Source organism: Trematomus bernacchii, unplaced genomic scaffold (assembly GCF_902827165.1).
Source record: "Trematomus bernacchii unplaced genomic scaffold, fTreBer1.1, whole genome shotgun sequence".
Classification (NCBI taxonomy): Eukaryota; Metazoa; Chordata; class Actinopteri; order Perciformes; family Nototheniidae; genus Trematomus; species Trematomus bernacchii.
Window position 1 is genome coordinate 13,534,719 of NW_022987564.1, and position 18,476 is coordinate 13,553,194.

The following is an 18,476-nucleotide window of genomic DNA, read 5'->3' on the forward strand; positions in this document are numbered from 1 at the left end:
GAACAAATCTGCCTTTCAGATTATAGTCGGTGAAATATTAAGGATTCCATCAATGAGCCTTGTAATCAAAACAGATAAAACATTTCACACGACTGCAAAATGAGTTTTTCACACAAAAGCACAAAGAAGCAGAAAGTCGTAAATGTGAATGAATATCAACACGGATAATGTTCCAACTTCTAAAAAATCCCATTTAAATTCAGAACGATATTCAGGGTGTTATTAATACCCGGGTTGGTGAATTAAAGCAGGTGGAAAGCGGTTATAAAAGTAAGTCTGCGGTCGTTGTATGAAAGTAAGAAAAGTGGCTGAGCTGCCCAAATGCTTGCTTTGTATCACCTGAAAAGCAACTATTGATCGTGTCAAGAGTGAATCGCCAGGGCACAATGCTGAGCTAAAATAAATCCATGTTATTGTGTAATATTTCATCCTCGGACAAACATACTGAGCTCTTTTTTTGGAGAAGCAGATCAGCAAGTCAAAGGAATATGTGCCGGTCAGTCACACAGACAGAGGCCATCGGAGAATAAAAGAGGCAAAACCCAGTCATCAGCTGTGTTTAAGCGCCAGTCAGTCAGCCTGCCCGATCCTTTCTGTGCACAAATAGAGCAGTCAGTCACACGGTCGGACGTGACAACGGCCACTATTTTCTCTCCGCCGCCAGCCTCTGCTGAGCAGGCAGGGGAAAGAGATATTGCTGCCGTGCCCTTGAGCCATGCTGAATTGCAGCAGTAAAACAGACACAGGTTTGCGGCCCTGTTTTATGGCCGTGATTGAATCGAGAGGTGACGGCTGCTGGCTTGGCAAACTCAAAAAGGGCGGACGTATAGAAAGAGGTGAAGAGAACATGATGGGCGGAGGCTAATAGCTTTTCCAATTGTAAAAAAAAAAGTTAATAATGTAGCTGGAGGGGGCTGACTGTAATAATATTGACAAAGCAACATAAAAATTCATCACAGTGAGGCAGGGATGTGAAAAAAACCTCAGCACTGGGTGAGTTTTTTTTACTTTCACTAGATTTGTCCCCGAGGGCAGTCGATAACCATTTGCCTCAGTCGAACAGATTAACTCACAATCCTTTAACTTCTCTATAAAAACACCGCCTGCCACCTTAAAAACCTTGAGCCCCTGCACCTTATGAGGGGCAATTCTGCTCGCTCGGCTGCAGCTCCCCCCTCGCCGGCAGCCCTCAGTCGGGACATGATGGACGACTCAATCTCACCTCAGAACAGCCACAATCAACCAATTAGAGCATGATAGATAAATCCTGCCTCTCTGGGAGCACTGTGTGAGCCCCGCTTTAATAGGTGAGTTTAATAGGTGCACCCGCAGAACAGACCCGGCTATATTGACCTTGTGATTGGTCGAAACGCGACTGCTCCCCGGCAGGAAACACTGCATGATAGGGTGAACTCATGTTTCCTGCTTGCCTTGCAATCTCAGCACACACACACACACAGTTTGGAGTGGAAGTGAAGTCAATACAAAAGGCAAGTGAGTTTGTGAATGTGTGCCAGCAGATTCAATCTGTCAGGATATCGGAGTGTGTGTGTATGTGTTTGTATCGTCAAGGATCTGCAGTGAGGAGGACGATGAGGAGGAGGAGGAGGTTGAGGGTGGGTTGCAGGCTCGACAGGATGAATAAACCATGTCGCTCGTTATCTCGGGGGCTGCCACGGCAACGCCATTTACATATGTCACCCTTTCTCCTTTTCACCCTTTCCACAACCACGCTCCCCTTTTTTACAGGACAGTCAGTCAGGATTAAGCGTTCAGCCCCTCGCTGTATTCCACACACACACACACACACACACACACACACACACACACACACACACACACACACACACACACACACACACACACACACACACACACACACACACACACACACACACACACACACACCACACACACACACACACACACACACACACACACACACACACACACACACACACACACACACACACACACACACACACACACACACTCAGAGGCTTCGGCCGTGTCACCTTGCTCTTTAGTGCCGAGTGACAACATGTCAGCAGGGTTATGCCTGGGTGGTGCCACGTGAATCTGGGCTGACACACTTTGACATATGGAGATGTGTTTCTGCCTCTAAGTGCTCGTGTGTGTGTGTCTTTGTGTATGATAGCGCACACTGAGACGAGGCTAAATAACAAACAAACAGAGATGTAGAGCTAGCAAAAAATCTGAAAAACACTGAAAAACTCTGAAAAATACTGAAGCCACACTTTACTTGCCGGTGCTTGTGTGTATGTGTGGTAAAGTCAATTTCAGATGTAAGATTTGGGAAGTTTTAATGAAAGTAAGATTGCAGTATTGGGGGGGGTTCCTTAGTTTTGGATACATGTTTAAAGAGGAGATTAAATGCGTGATAGAATACTTGGGTTGTAACCACAGATCAAAGCTAGCACTTAGCTCAGGTGTTATCTGTATCTATAAACAATTAATTCAAACTGAGTAATGAGTAAATTCCAGTCAATAATGTGTATAAATTAATAAGGAAGTGGATTTGTATGGAATAAAGGGATCAGAAGAACGTAAAAGCACATTCCAGAACTTATAATGATACCAAACCCAAAGTCTGTATTTTGTGTATGAAACCCTTTTTGTAGTTGTGTTGACATGGATTGGATGGAAACAAGTGATGACTAGTTTTTATAGTGGGAAAAACATCAATCCGTCTTTTAACACTCCGCAACATCATCGAGCTTTCGCTAAAAAACAGAAAGCAGCTTTGACCAATGCTGTTAAAGGGCCCATGTCATGCTTTTCCGGTTATTACCCGTCCCCTTGTGTGTTATGTAGCTTTTTCTGCATGTAAACGGTCTGCAGAGTCACAAACCCTCAAAGTACACCCTGTAGCGAGTAAAACTCTAACACAGAAAAGACCTGTCTATGCTGCCCCAGAACGCCTCATTTTTTTCTTCCTGGTCATAGTGACGTAACGCACACACACTCACTCAGCCTTATCTTTAATCAGCCGCGGCTCCGCGGATCTCCGCACACACACACACACACACACACACTCACAGCCCAGCACAGTGTGCTCAGGCTGAATTCCGCGGTGTCTCGCTGTCTCGCAGACCCCACGCAGCAACCAGGAAACGGCACCAGTAATCCAGCTCACACTGTCCGCTCCTCGAGCCTCAAAGGGCGGGGCAGCGAGCCCCGCAATGTCCCGCCAACACGGCACCCAGACCCCACGCAGCATTCTCATCTGTTTGTCATTACTGGTGTCATTTTCTGGTTGCTAACAAACGCCATTGTAACACATAAATACTGATGTTCCGCTGTAACGGTAGTGGACTCATCAGAACAGAGTGGGCGAGCTGACCAATCAGAGCACAGTGGGGGGCAGGAGCTCCAACAAGCCGTTTAGGACAGAGAGTGAATACACATGCTATACAGAGATGCTGTATGAGAAACCAATGTGAGTTTGGAACATTGAACAATGTAAATCTCTTCTAGTAGACCCCAACAATGGAATTATGATCAGTAGAAATGGCCATGACATGGGACCTTTAACATGTGCTGAAATGTCCTTTTTGCCCTCCGTAAATGGCACTGTCCAGCCTTCCATTTTGCTTTAAGCCCCTTGGTAAAAGACCAAAGAGATGCCTGAGAACAAAGTGATGCTGCAGAGAGTCTGCTGAGGGACCGCATCCCTCTGAGAGAAAGATTGATGATGTGAGAGCAGTAGAGAAGAAGCAGAGAGGCCAGAGTGCGGGTGGTTAGCACGTGTGTCTTCAATCCTCACCTCCAGTGTGGTCTGCACTATCTTCTCCACGGAGGAGAAGTAGGCCTCCCAGAGGAACTGAGTCTGCTGGCGGAGGGAGAGGATCTTATCCTGGTGGATGGAGCGCACCGTGGTTGGGATCTGCAACAAAAAGACAGCAGTCAGTCAGCATTGTTGTGGGACCTCAACTGTGGGGACAGGAAGATTAAAACGGGTCCCAAAGATGCACTCAGGAAGTCCCCGTCAACAGATAAAGCACATTAAGATTACAACTATTTTCAAGCAATTAAGTTCAGTTCCAAATCTCAGGTGTTCTCAAAGCACTTCTAAACACAAGTCTGAAGCCGTTAAGGGAACATCGAATATCAGTCAATAAACTGCAAGTCAGTTCTAAAGTGCTGACACAGCAACTCTGTGTATTGAGGATACCACAACGGGTGATGGAAAACGTTAGGCGTGTCTATTTTTTGTATTTCTACAAACTTCAGTTTACAAGGTTAAGAAATGAACTTTGAAGCAAAACCTGTTTCAAATCTCAAGTCATGTAAATCCAGATTTACAAAGTCCTAATATTTGTGACTTTTTGTGAAGAGAAGGTTTCTTATTTGGAGAAGTATAATTATTTGTTTTCTTGCAGTTAGAGGATCAATACACTGATACAGTACAAGTATCAGTGTATTGATCCTACTTGTAACTCTATGGTGAATTAGAATGTACTTCCATTAGTGCTTAGCATAGAAAATATACTGAAAACAAAAAGGAAAACATAAATTCTTAGAGGCAATATCGACTACCCATATATCTATTTTTGTTTTCACACAGTTTTTTCTAAATATTAAACATGTTACATTTCTGTTACCTTTCAACAGAGCCATGCCAGCTGGCTTAAGCCTTATATTCAGAGAGGATATTTGGATCTCTCTGCCAAATTCAATTTCTTTTAACCTTTTCGTGAATGTTTACAGCTCTGGCACTGTAGCAGTCTTGTCTGCCAGGCCTTTTTAAATTCTTTAGTATAGGATCCAACACATTCTACTTTTAAATGTAGAATCCCAGAATAAAAGCATTCACAGACACAAACTAAAGGGAATAAAGCACACAACACAGGGGCTTTACAAAAAACCAACAGCTACAGCAACTATCAGTCATCAAACAGTATTTGTGAAGAAAAGCTCAAATGCTGCAGCAGCCTTTGGTGAATGCTTTTGTATGTGTATTCAAAGAGCTGTGAAGTTAAGTCCTTCTGTGACTTCATTTGTCATACTGAAGGGAGGATAATGGCATATAAACACTTTGTATATGCACTTTAGTAAATACTGCTATATCCTGCTTACTGGGAACATTTTAATTGAATAAGTGAATACACTTTATGTGCAGTATTTAACCCTTAAATGGTTTCTGTATCCAGGAGGGTACATTGCCCAGATAGTTTATAAAACATGGATAATCACTTACATATATACTTGTGTTTGGAAGCCTATACTCTGTAGATAATCAGATAGAAAGGTGTACTAACAGTGAAATATGGGTTCAATAACAGTGCAATATGGGTGGAAGACGGTTGGAATATGTGTGTAATAGGGAGGTAGCATGGGTGTAATTTGGGTTATTTAACATTTTATTACCCCTAAATGGGCAATGTATCTTGCAAGATACAGAGTGTACGTTGGTAAAAAAAAAGGTCACATTTAAAAAATATAAATAAATCATGAAATTGTTACGATGTGCTTTTTAAAAAAGATCAGTTTTGAACAGACAATAAATACTACAGCAGATGTATCCAACATGAAAAGTGAAAAACATACATTTATATATGTACTGTATGTTGTTTGCATCTCAGCCCATCGTATTTTTGTAAAACCCATCCGTAAAATAGATAACTAGTACCAGGATGAGTCAGGCACATCACTGCACAACGTTATAAAGCTCAATGTCAAGCTATATTATTACACACTTCATTCAAATTAATATTTAATGAGCATATAATTACTTTTCTCCCCATGAAGTTCAAGCGGTTCTAGCTAAATCCATTCTCTCTTATTTATTTGCCCTCTCATAATAACAATGTGGGGTTTTGAGTGACATTTCTAATCAGTCAAAGACTTGGCATGCAGCTTGCATTTTGTTTTGTCGTCAATCACTCCACAAGAAAACAAAAATAAACTGGATCCTGGGGAATTTAAGTGAATAGCGTGTGCTCAGGATATCGACAGTAAGAAAAGTATTTTGTTTTCCGGTGTGGGGCTTGCTGCTGTTTCTCTGTCTGCTAAAGGTTTCAGGTTTGAGTTTTCCGGAGCATGTGGGAGTGTGTGCTCCGGGCCGTTACCTGCAGCAGCAGCCTCTCGTCCCCGATCACTGCGGCTGTGTTCCAGTCGATGATCTCGGAGAAAGGCAGCTCCCAACCGTTACTCAGCATCACCGGCACACACGCAGCCTGACACACACAGAGAAAGAGAGAGAAGCTTGGACATGATCCTTTACAAACACAATCAGAGCTACGGCTTAAATGATGACTGCTTTGCTACATATTGATCGGGATTATTAAAGCTGCAATATGTGGCTCTTTTCATATAAAGGCTGCACTGTGTTATAATTGATCCGCTTGTGTTTGTCTGTGACCCTTTGTGTTCATGCATTAATTCCCCATTTGGCAAAAATTGGATTTGATTTTCGAGTTTCTTTGGTGTCATGTGTATATATCACACATGAAATCACTATTGAGGCTCGGAGCAGGCGAGATGGGAAGTAGGAACAATGATACACGCAGCAGAAGGCCCATTACTGTCTTTATTGATGTCAATGTTATGAGCTGCAGACTAGAGGCTGTTTCAGAGTAGAAATCACATCAATGTGCTTAACTAAACAACTGAGAGGAAAGCAGCTGCCTCAAAATTGTCATACTAGAGATTCAATTATAAGTGTTAGCCCTAATTATATAAAACAAATATATATTACACATCATCACCCCTTAAAGTTGATATTGTGAATGAGTTGGTGACAAATGCAAGTCCCATATCTATTCTCCGTCCAGCCATTTTTTTTAATAATGGGCAATAATTATTTGGGACATACTGTATCTGGCTCTTTAACTCTTAAATGCCCAGCTCTGTTCACAAGCTAATCGCTAACTTTGCTGCTTCCCGCTGTAAACTAATGATAAGGTAGGTGGGAGTAGACACAAACAATAAAGCTGCAGGTTTAAGAACATCATATAACTAGCCTAAAGGGGCTAAAACACTCAGTAGAGCTGAAGGGAAATGCAGTGACTTTTGATAATGCTATGTGGGTTCATCACTTTTCAGGGAACCCTGTTTGCATTAGACAAAGTATTTTGACCCATTGATCATAAAAGAAGAATAAGTGCAGCTTTGATTAAAAAAGAAGCCTTAGGGCACAGATATGAGTTCACATGTAACTTAAACATGAATACATGGTTTCTGGGTTCTTATACATTTGAGATCAAATACAAGCTTATCACAATGCAGATAAGCAATCAGATAAACAGAAATAAGCTTGAACATACAATCTAGATAAGCAAGCAGGCAGCCGCCATATGGTCACAGATAGTGAGGAATTCAATATAGCAATGACTGATATGGATATGAAAAAAAACAGCAGCCATTTGTTGGAGAGCAGCTCACAAAGCCATTTGGATTCATACAAACCAGCCTACTGTAACAACAAGAACTCAAACAGGCACAACAAGCTTTTTTAAAACTGTGTTTTAGATTCTCTTTGATTTTGAATCACTTATGTGTCTGAAATTAAAAGAAACAAACCATATTCAGTCTTAGTCAGTGTATGGCCATTTTCTTTTTTTTTTAGATAGTTTCACCTGTTGATACATCTTACAGACACACATTAAAATGGTAACTTCCCTTTCTGGAAATGTGATAACTCAAAGGAGGAGAGCATGAGTAATGACTTGGAGAGGAGAAAGAGGAAATGAAGAAGATCAAAAGGCAGAAGAAAGTGGATAAATAGATGTTTTAAAGAACAGATGAAAAGAGAGGAGGCAGTGAAGCTGAATGTGACCTTTGGCAAAGGAGTGGCAGAAGGATGGAGGGATGAGAGGAGAGGTGGAGGGAACAGCTGGTGTGTGCGTTTGTGTGTGAGTGTGTGTATGTGTGTGTTGGTGGTGGGAGTTTGACGTAATGACGGCCCTGTCACTCCCAGGTCATAAAGGTGTCAGCTAAACCAAAGCTGGCCCGCCGGCTCCGCTGCTGTCACGTCCACACACTCACAAAACTCACACACAATCCCATGCATACAGATATATATATACAGACACACAAACAACATCCAGGCACACACACACACACACACACACACACACACACACACACACACACACACACACACACACACACACACACACACACACACACACACACACACACACCACACACACCACACACACACACACACACACACACACACACACACACACACACACACACACACACACACACACACACACACACACACACACACACACACACACACACACACACACACACACACACACACACACACACACACACACACACACACACACACACACACACACACACACAGTTGACCTCTATTAGCAGTTGCTTTCTCATGCAAAGACTAAAGCCTGTAAATACTCTCCTTCCATCTTCCTGGGAGTCGATGGATGGAGAGAGTCATACAAATGTAGAAAGGAGGGCATATTTCTCTCCTGAGTGAAGTGTGCTAGTGTGTGTGTGTGTGTGTGTGTGAGTATGTGTGTGTGGCAGCTGATAGTGAGATAAGCACACTTATGTGGCTGCACTCTGTGGACGGTAAGGAGAGGTAAAGGACAGTGCAGTGGTAATGCGGAAGAGTGCAGTGCAGTTATAAAAATGGAGAGAGAAAAAGAGAGGTTTGTGAAGTGTGTAGATTTCAAGGGGTTTGAGTGAAGTGGAGGTAAATGCATTAATGACAAAGGACTCTTGATGGGAAGAATTTACCTCCCTGGTTAGTATGACAGGTAAAGTCATACAGTCTGACAAGGTATAGCGATACATTATGTGTAGCAATTTCCACTTAATGTACAATTAACTTCAACAGGCACAACAACCTGATGGGTTTTTCTTTGTAAAGCATTTTAATATTATGAAATCACTGCACCATTTATTTTTGGTTCACTTGAACTATACCTAAAAAACAGAGCCAAAATAGTTGGCATGTACAGTATGTGGGAACATTTTAATCATTTTGGCTAGCTCTCACTGCTAACACGCTAGCCAGCTGCGAACATGGCTAATCAGTCAAAATAGCTCCCTGAGTTTCTTTCTATTCTTCCTCCACATGGCCATTTTCTTACCAGAGATGACATTATTTGTATTAAATAAAGTATTAGTTAAGAGTTCAGAAAAGCTTTACAAACTAGTGTACAAGCTTGTTAGCTTGGTGGCTAATGGGACAATGATGTACGGGATAATACAGGATAATTCACAAAGTTTTATTTAACAGATATTTGATATAGCCTGGTGTGACCCTTCATTCTAACTGTTAATACTCTGAAGAGCAGTTTTTCAGAGGACAACAGGTTCTTGATTGTATTCAAACTAATCAAGAGCACTAACCATTTTATATAAGGTCTAATTATTTGAGCATTTTATGTGGATGAATACATACAACATGTTTTTTCGGTAGACTCATGGTAACTAAATATGTTTTCAAAGTTTATATTTTTCCTACCCTATCATTTTCAGGCAACAGGTTGAAAGATTATCTGCAAATTCAATCCCGTTTAAAATGTACCTTTTAGTTAGAGGAAGGAAATTGCAGCAAATCTCCTCAGTGAAGCGTGTTTGTTTATATTTATTACACTATTAGTTTCACATAAAAGTTGGTAATGATTTAGAGATCCTTTATTACTGGAAGAAGCAGCAACATTAAAACAACAAATGCTAGTTGGTAAAGGATCCTATTTAGACCTGGTGATATTACTGGTAGGCATGCATTTACAGAGTACAGCAGTGCCTTCCCGTAATGGGATGTTGTGTGTAATGTTCATGTATGTGTGTGTGTGTGTGTGTTACTGCAAACTACCTGCAGCGCCTCGAGGAAGCGGAATGAGCCTAGGCGTCTGCCACGGGGCACCAAGCAGAAGGTGGAGTTGTGGAGCATCTCCTTGTAGTCGTACCTGCAGAGACACACACACACACACACACACACACGATGAGGTTACTGACATGAGCAAGAACATGTTATTTATGGCAACATGCTCAAAAAATGTGTGTAATTACAGGAATACATGCATCACTGCTACCTCTTGTAATGAGCTATACAATTAGATAGTTTCTCATAGTTCAAAAAACATTTTCAAGTTAAACACCGCTTGTGGGTTATGTCAGACATCAATCATGGAAACACACTTTTACAGCAACATTATCAGCTTTTTTATGACTTAAGTAGACAAATCAGGAAAACATTCAAATCCTGTTGAACATTTTCATTTGAAAACCAGCCATTCCTGTGGTATAAGCTTTGGTTGCTGTGAAACTCTACTGTTTCTGTTGTAATTGACTCAAAGGACAAGTCTGGTCTATTACAAGGAAACATGGGTTGTACGATAAGCAGTTACACGTCCTGTCAGACAATCTGTCAGGTTATCTAAACCCCTTTATTTAGAAGGTCAAAGCTGATAACAGTTTTACTAAACATGTGTCATAACCCCCTGACTGCAGCGTACTACAACTGGTGTTAGGTTATAAATGGGTTCTATAAACCTCATTGTCAAGCAATGTCTAACTTCTTCTTAATGATGTGGCCGTATGCCCAAGTCACACCAATTACATTTGTGAGCAATGTTATTGTTACAAATAGAAATGACGGCAAAAAAATATGATCCAGATGTTCGTGGATTTCACAAATCTCCCCCTTTTTGCTTGTTACATTTTCACTTAACAGCCTTTCCATACATAAACATCATACCCGCCCCCTTCAATCTCACCAACCATACGCTACTTTATACACCTCCTCTTCCTCACTCGCTGCCTTTCTCAATCCCTCTATCTCTTAAAGCAGGAGGTGGATGTTCCCTCCCTCCCTCTCCTCTTTCTCCCCCTCCATCCCTCTATCTCTCCAGTGAGGTGTGTCTTATTGCTCTCCAAACAGGGTGATCAACCCTGCCAGGGGTAATGAGCTGAGAGTGACACCTGCTACCACCACACAGCTGGCTCTGTGTGTGTGTGTGTGTGTGTGTGTGTGTGTGTGTGTGTGTGTGTGTGTGTGTGTGTGTGTGTGTGTGTGTGTGTGTGTGTGTTCAAAGAAATAGAAAGACTGTGAAATATGTGCCTCAGTCTGTATGTTTGCCTGTTTTCTATGGGTTTTGCCATTTCAAGCAATGGTGCCATGTACGTATGTCTTAATAAAGTACTTGAATGCCTCAATCTCATGGTTTTTCTCAATTTCTTTAGTTCTCCTTTCCCATCTTTATTTCTTCTCGCTTTCTCCCTCTCCGTCTTGCTTTCACCAAGTTTAGACACAGCAATGGCTCCCTGTGTGGATTATTTGTCTCTATCTCACTTATACAGACACACAGAGCAAATAAATGCCACCTAACAACTGAAGTGCCAGCTAAAGTGCCGAACCAGGAATTGGAAGGTTGTTGTGGTAAGTCTAATTGTTAAGGTTAACGATCTTTTTTCAACAAAAGGTTCAGAAAATGCATTTTACTATAAAGAGATGGTAGAAAAAAGTGGAGAAGAAGATGAATGACATGCTTTTGTTGCCTTAGGGTAAGAATGTCATGATTATTTTATATCCATTTTTAGTTTTTGACACCATGGATTTTTGTTTGAAAATGACACAAAGAATTTAAGTGATGAGCCCTATGGGTTGTTCAGGTTCGGGGTTTCTCATTTAGCCATAGTCTATACAAGATAAAGGTTACAAAACACACACACACCCCCATGCACACACACTCTGCTGTATTGATGATGCCATGGATGTGGTGTAGCTTGTTCAGAGTGATTGCTGATGCTGCCTTCTGCGTGTGCCTTCTGTGCGCCTGTGAATATGGGCCGAGCTGACAGGGCAAAGCTGGAAGCCAAGCACCAAGCTAAACACCTCACACAGACACACAACACACCACACACACTTGGTGGTGATGGTGATTGCTGATGTTGCTGGCGGGATTCTTTAGCAGAGCTCTAATGAAGTGCAGGGGACAAGACAGCCTGTTCTAAAATCCCACCCTCTTTACACCTACATGCATAACGTGCTGTGCAGCACATAACACAGTTATTGTGGCGAAAAACACACATTTAGACAAACATACACACACAGGCAGGCAGGCTGGCAGACACACGCGGCGCGTACAAGCGACAGCTGCACGCCCTCACATTGACGTTCCGTCACCTGTCGATGGAGACGGAGAAGCTATCTTAGCCCATATTTCCACACCAGCTGGGTGCTTGGACGGTGTGTGTGTGTGTGTGTGTGTGTGTGTTTCCACAAAACAGACAGGCATCTGATGGCAGTGAATATCAATGTGTGGATTTAACATGCAACAGCCCTTGGACAACGTTTGTGTGTGTCAGATCTTCTGTAGGTTTAAACAACGCTAAGTTATCTGCAAATACTAATTACCTAATGTAATCTGTCATTAGCAGAACTTTTAAACTTTAGTTTTTCTTTCAGGTTTTATTCCCAGAATTCTCCCAGAAGTCGCTCCAGTTAATCTCTGTTTTATAAGATGCAATGCACTTGCGGCTGTTCTCTTTAAAAGGTGCCAGTACAACCCTCCTACATGATTCACCTGCTGTGCATCTTCACCTTATCATGACACGGATTGTTACTTAAAGACATGATTTACTCTGAGCAGGGTAGAGATTTGAATTATGGCGAGGAGGTTACAGGGAGAGGCCAACATGATGTAGTTCCCTGCTGTGTAAACCCACATTGACCTCCCTTCTCCTCTCTCCTGCACCTTCCTGCTGGTTAACGCTGGGTCCAGAGGCCACAGCTTGCTTTTGCCATCTTTTCACCCTTTTTCTCTACCTTATCTGTTCTGTCTAACAACAGCCATGGTTCGTTTTGTCCCTGTGACCTTGAGCAGGCAGAGGCAAACCACAGCTAGCTCGCAGGGTTTGATTGTGTGTATTTCAATATTTACACTAAAACATGTGTACGATTCTCCATTGCATATGTGTGTTTATGAGAGACAGACGACACAATGAAAGTAGGGTGAGAAGGAAACAAAGCAAGTGTGACAAAGGTAATGCAACAGCCTACTGGGAATGTGTCTTGCCACGTTTGGAGGGAACAAGTGTGCACTCAGAAGATATGAAGCAGACAGAAAACAAGGCTTTGTGTAATAAAGCGCAGGAAGTGACCTCTGTGTATGCACCCTGTCGTTTGGTATGCATACGAGTGTGTTGAGTGCACGTGTCAGCATGTCCAACAACTGTGAAGCAGTTTAGAAACACTTCACCGCAAGCCCCAACGGCAACGTACTACATGGTTACCGTGGCAACCTGCCATTAAGGCCTTCACTTGCGGCAACTTAATTACATGGGATGGCGCTACATTCACACAGACAAGAAGGTCAGGGGGTGGAAGAGCAGGAGGATGGATACTGTATTATTGTATAAACACACTATCTAGTTAATGCTCTCTTTGTCAACCTGATCCTTCAGTCAGTAAGTATCAATAATAATAATGAATGTTGCTAAATATGTCAAGTTTTCCACTCTAGAGTAAAACAAATGAAGTTCACAAAGATAACAGAGGCAGACGAGCCATATTGAGGATTAAACAAGACATTGGTCTTTTGATGCAAGAAGAAATCAAAGCAAGCTTCTCCTTTGTGGACAAACGGTCTCTGAGTGTTGCCATCTTAACGCGTTTGTCAGCTGTGGCTAGCTAGCAAAATAAATGTTATTCCATGAGTTAGCTCCAAATTGATCTTGAATTCACTTTTTAATGTATCCTTCAGAGGCCCCATCATGCTTAATTTCAGGTTCATATTTGTATTTAGTACCTCTCCTGTGACATTACAAACCTATACACTACAGAAAACAAAAAAAAGCACAATAGGGCCCCTTTAATACTGAACGATGTACGAGGTGTCATACATATGCAATTGATGACTACACAAAAAATGACTCAAGCAGGCTAAAATGTTAATGATGCATGTGGAAGACATGAAAATAAGGAGCCCCATTGTTCTTGTATTGCAGGATAGTAGAGTCTTGGGCTGTATTGTGTTATCCCAACTTTCACTTACCGTGTCGGAGCTGTTTACTTTTAAATGAATTAGTCAAATCAAATCAAAACACACTGAAAAGATTCAAAAGTGCTATGATTTCCTGTGAAATGTAGTGTAGTACACATATAAAGCACATTCAATGAAGTAAGGTATCTGAAAACTGCCCTAACTTGAGTTAATGTAATTACTTTAGTTAACTTAAGTCAAGCCCAGATTCCCAAAGGTGTGCACTTGGTGGTCTGCCATCTGGACTTTCTGGTGCCGTGTGGGCATCCAGCAGTCGCCTGAACATGAAGCCTGAGGGTGATGGAAACACAAAACCACAACCAGCCTGAGAGTCTTCCAGGGAGCAGAGAATAAGAGATCCAATTTACTGCTTATTGCGGCTGTTGTTACATTAGCCTCCTGGACCTCTCTCCTGTCTCGCTTTCTTTAATTTCTTTGTCTTCCAAAGTGGGTTTTGGTACGTGTGTGTCTGCAAGAGTGTGTGAAAGAATGGGTGTCTGGAGGTCTGCTGATGGCTGGAACAAAATACAGGGAAGTATTTTTGTACTGCATTGTAGCCAGGTTTGTAGTGTGTGTGCTCATGAGATCTTGTTACTGAAAAACAGCCCTCTAGTAAATTATTAATTTATGATAAAGAATGCTCTAATTTCCTCTCACGGTGTCCTTCTGCACATGAAAGTGAACTGCACAATGTAGAGGATGAACATCAAAGATTATATACAAGTTATTTATCATTATGAATGTCATGGCGCAGATGTGCTAATTTGTTAATAACTCCTGAAAAAAGACTAAGGACAGATTCCAGCAGTAATTAAACAGGAGCCTCATCCTCCTCAAAAACACACAAGTGTCTAAGTCGAAGCATATTGTTGCGTGTGTTCCCATGAGAGGAGGACAGATGTGCAGGCTAACCGAGCTTTGGGTAAAAAAAAAAAGGCGGCATCTCTGGCTCCTGACTAACAGAGATAGAGTGTGTTTGGTGAGGGGGGGGGGGGGGGGGGAATGTGTGTGTTGTATCCACATATGCTCCAATGTGTGTGTTTGAGGATGATAAGATGTGTGCGCACATGCATATAGCGACAGATATGAGCTTGAAAGAGAAGTCAGTAGTGTGTGACAGGAATGTGTGTGTCCCCTAACTTTCCGCCCTCTCTTCTTATCCCCCCTGCAGCTATGTGGGGAAACTTGTCCGTATGTGTGCATCCAGATGCGTGCCTGTCCATTTTTGTCCCATCTTCCTCCTCCTACGCAGCCATAACGCCCGCTGTACACTCTGCATCTAATTCATTAGCCTAATTAGCGCTCATTAGCCAGCTTATGCTAGTTCCAATTAGCTTTCTAGCATGGAATGACCCAGAGGTCCGCCGCCAGTGGCGGTTCTAGACCAATTTGACTGGGGGGGGCGGCCAGGCTGGGGCCAGTTATTTTCTGAGGGGGGCACAATAAATGCAGGACGGAAAAGACAAAGACAGTATGAAGTAATTGCGCATAAGAAGCAGTGGCGGTGCCAGAGATTTTCTTTTGGGGGTGCTGTGGGGTAGCTTGACGTTTCATAGAGGGGGCTCAAACATGTAGGGTTTCCCATTAAGGTACCGGGCGCTACAGTGGAATTTTCTACTGCAACACTCCCCACACACACATACACAGTGTACCCGCGACTGTTACAATGAAGGTATTATTGGGTGTAGTAGAGGGTAGGGCTGCTCGATTATGGCAAAAATCATAATCACGATTATTTTTGGTCAATAATTGATATCACGATTATTAAATAAGATTATTCATTGACTTTGAAAACATCCATTTATTGAACTTTAAAACAAATAATAATTTGAACAGTATCTTTTTAACTGTTGATTACCCTGAACGTATAATTCAACTGAAAAACCAATACAAAAATAAATTAAATGATACATTTAAATAAATAATATCAAAATAATAAATACCAATAAACAAGATCAACAAATATTTTGGAGCGCACTTCAACAAGCTACTAAACATATATAAATATGATAAATAAATGAGACTAAAATAAATGAGATCAAATATGTTGCAGTGCACGGTCACAACCTAGCAAAGCAAAATAATCATTTTTTCCGATAATGTTGTTTTCGTAATTGTGGCAGGCCAAAATCGCAATTGCGATTAAAATACGATTAATTGCACAGCCCTAACACAGTGTACCCGCGACTGTTACAATGAAGGCTCGATAATCAGCTCACGGCATATAGGTGTAAGCAGAGGTAAAGTGGGTGGACCTAACCTCCCCTAGGGGGGTCCGGGGGCATGGAAGATTTTTTTTTAAATATTGAAGTTAAAAGCATCAATCTGGTGCACTTTGAGAGCAACATTAAGAGATCTATGGATACATCTCTCAACACCCATATGAAACAGAACTGTAAACAGATTTACTTTTTCTTTATGAATATTTTACAAATCACTCCCCTTTTAAACTGTATTCTTGTTTTACTTGTTGTACACATATTTATTTCAGATTACAGTTTTTACGCTCTAATGGGTCCGACTAGAATGACATTCAGGGGGGCCACAGGGGGGTCCAAAGTCAGTGTTAGGGGGGCACTGGCCCCCCCCTAGAACCGCCCCTGTCCGCCGCGGCAAACAAACAGGCTCTCTGTGGTCGAACCCATGACAACCCTGAGCTCTGTCCGCACGCGGGGCCAACCTGATTAAACTTACAGAACTATAAAGAGTTTACCCTGAGACTGTCACACCCCTGTGTAGCTCTGTGGTAGTTTGACATGTGAAACACAGCTGAGTGCATGTGAAGAAAACTATGTCATGGCGGCTGGTTTGACGGGTAGAGCTTGCCACATCTAAAGAGTTACACGTTAAAATGTGGCAGCTGAAAAGGCAGCACAGCAGTTACAAGCACATGAAGGACAAATATACTCCTGGAGCTTTAATGTGCATTGGATGAAAGCGTCCACATATGGCGGGGTATATTTTAACATGACTGTATAGCTTAACTACTATCGCAGACGACACTGCTTCAAGTGAATTTGTAGACTCGTCAGCCTTAAAATACATCCTCTGTAATTGAACCTTTATTTGACTGGTAAAAAAAAATAAAAATGTTTTTAAGAGTGTCCTAGGCTGTTTCAAAGAGTTCCCAACTTACAGAATGACGGAAATAATGAAAAATAAGACTCATAAGTTAGGTTAACAAATATAATAATATTAACATTTTTGAAAATCACTCCCTGAAATCAAGCCTAAAGACAAGCTGAGAGCAGTGCGAGCCATCAAACAATAAATTAATAAAGCACACACATCCAGATTGTAATACCCTATAACAATATTAGCCAGATGAAAGTGCATTACAGAGAGACAGCTGTTGTCACAGGTGTGGCAGCTCACTAAGCAAACGGAGGACGCATCGGGGACCGGACTGCGCAGGCCACACACCAACATCGGTCATCTGCATAAGTGGAAGAATGTGTTCCTGCACATGCTGGTTTCATCATTGAGAGTGCGAAATAATCAGCAAAAACAGATGACAACCTCTTTGAGTATCCAAAATAACAATATTGATCCCCGCGGATGGAGCATAATGAAGTGTTAATGACAGTGTGTGATGTTGTGACTTTGATCGTGAGCTTTCACAGACAGTTGTATGCATAATAAGTTGGAAAAGTAAAACAAGTGTTGGCTAGAGACTCTCCTGAGAGGTATTCTGATATCAGGTATGAACCCAAGACCATCTTGACTGGATTTCAGCGGAACACAGATTTATCTGTGTATAACATTTGAACAAGAGTTTAATATGACAGGTCTTTCCGCCCCGTCAAGAACAATTTCTTGAGGGGAATTACTGACTGATAGGTCCGTGGTAATATCTCTGTTATTCTTTTTTCTCCCCTTTCTAGCTCCCTTCACTCTTACCCCTACGTGAATACATTTCAATCACAAATAACAACCCTGGAAATGTTTTCAGGGACAAATACACCCCTTTGAGTTTCAAAACTAAGAATCAAAAGCTCTATTACATTATGAAAATCTGCACAGCTTGACACAGGCCCTGGTGACCTGCAGCCTTCACAGCTAACGTATATTAAATCTCCTCAAGCTGCCAATAAATGAACCATACTTGTCGGATATTGCCTGGAAAGTCCCAGCACCTCAGTGTTGCAGCTTGAATTCAAAAGTAACTGACTTTAAGGAATTTCTGAGATGTCACGCTAGTTTGCATAGCTGCGATAGATCCATATTACTATTCAAATGAGTGCTGGGAAGTTTAGCTGCAGGTGGTGGGAATGAACCACATAAGCCTAAACAACAAAAAAAAACATGTCCACACAGAAGGCTCATATACATGCAGACTCACACTCGGTACGCTCGCGCAAACTTGTCCTGTCCTCTCCCTGCAGCTACCCATTCCCCCCTCACACGTGTAAAGCCTGAATATTTTACAAATACCCCGATAACAAGAAGTCTCCCTGCCGCGATACTAATTCACTA

The 18,476-nt window shown here is 41.9% G+C and overlaps 1 protein-coding gene across 1 annotated transcript in view; it reads right to left on the minus strand.

Annotated features, from left to right (window-relative positions):
• The window catches only part of ext1b (exostosin glycosyltransferase 1b), a 115,341-nt gene that overhangs the window by 26,772 nt on the left and 70,093 nt on the right, over positions 1 to 18,476 (minus strand). The window contains exons 2-4 of the mRNA XM_034124367.1: positions 9,830 to 9,923; positions 6,093 to 6,200; positions 3,788 to 3,907 (exon numbers count right to left, since the gene is read on the minus strand). Of these exons, the coding sequence (XP_033980258.1) occupies positions 3,788 to 3,907; positions 6,093 to 6,200; positions 9,830 to 9,923 (322 nt within the window). The remainder of the gene's footprint in view (positions 1 to 3,787; positions 3,908 to 6,092; positions 6,201 to 9,829; positions 9,924 to 18,476) is intronic.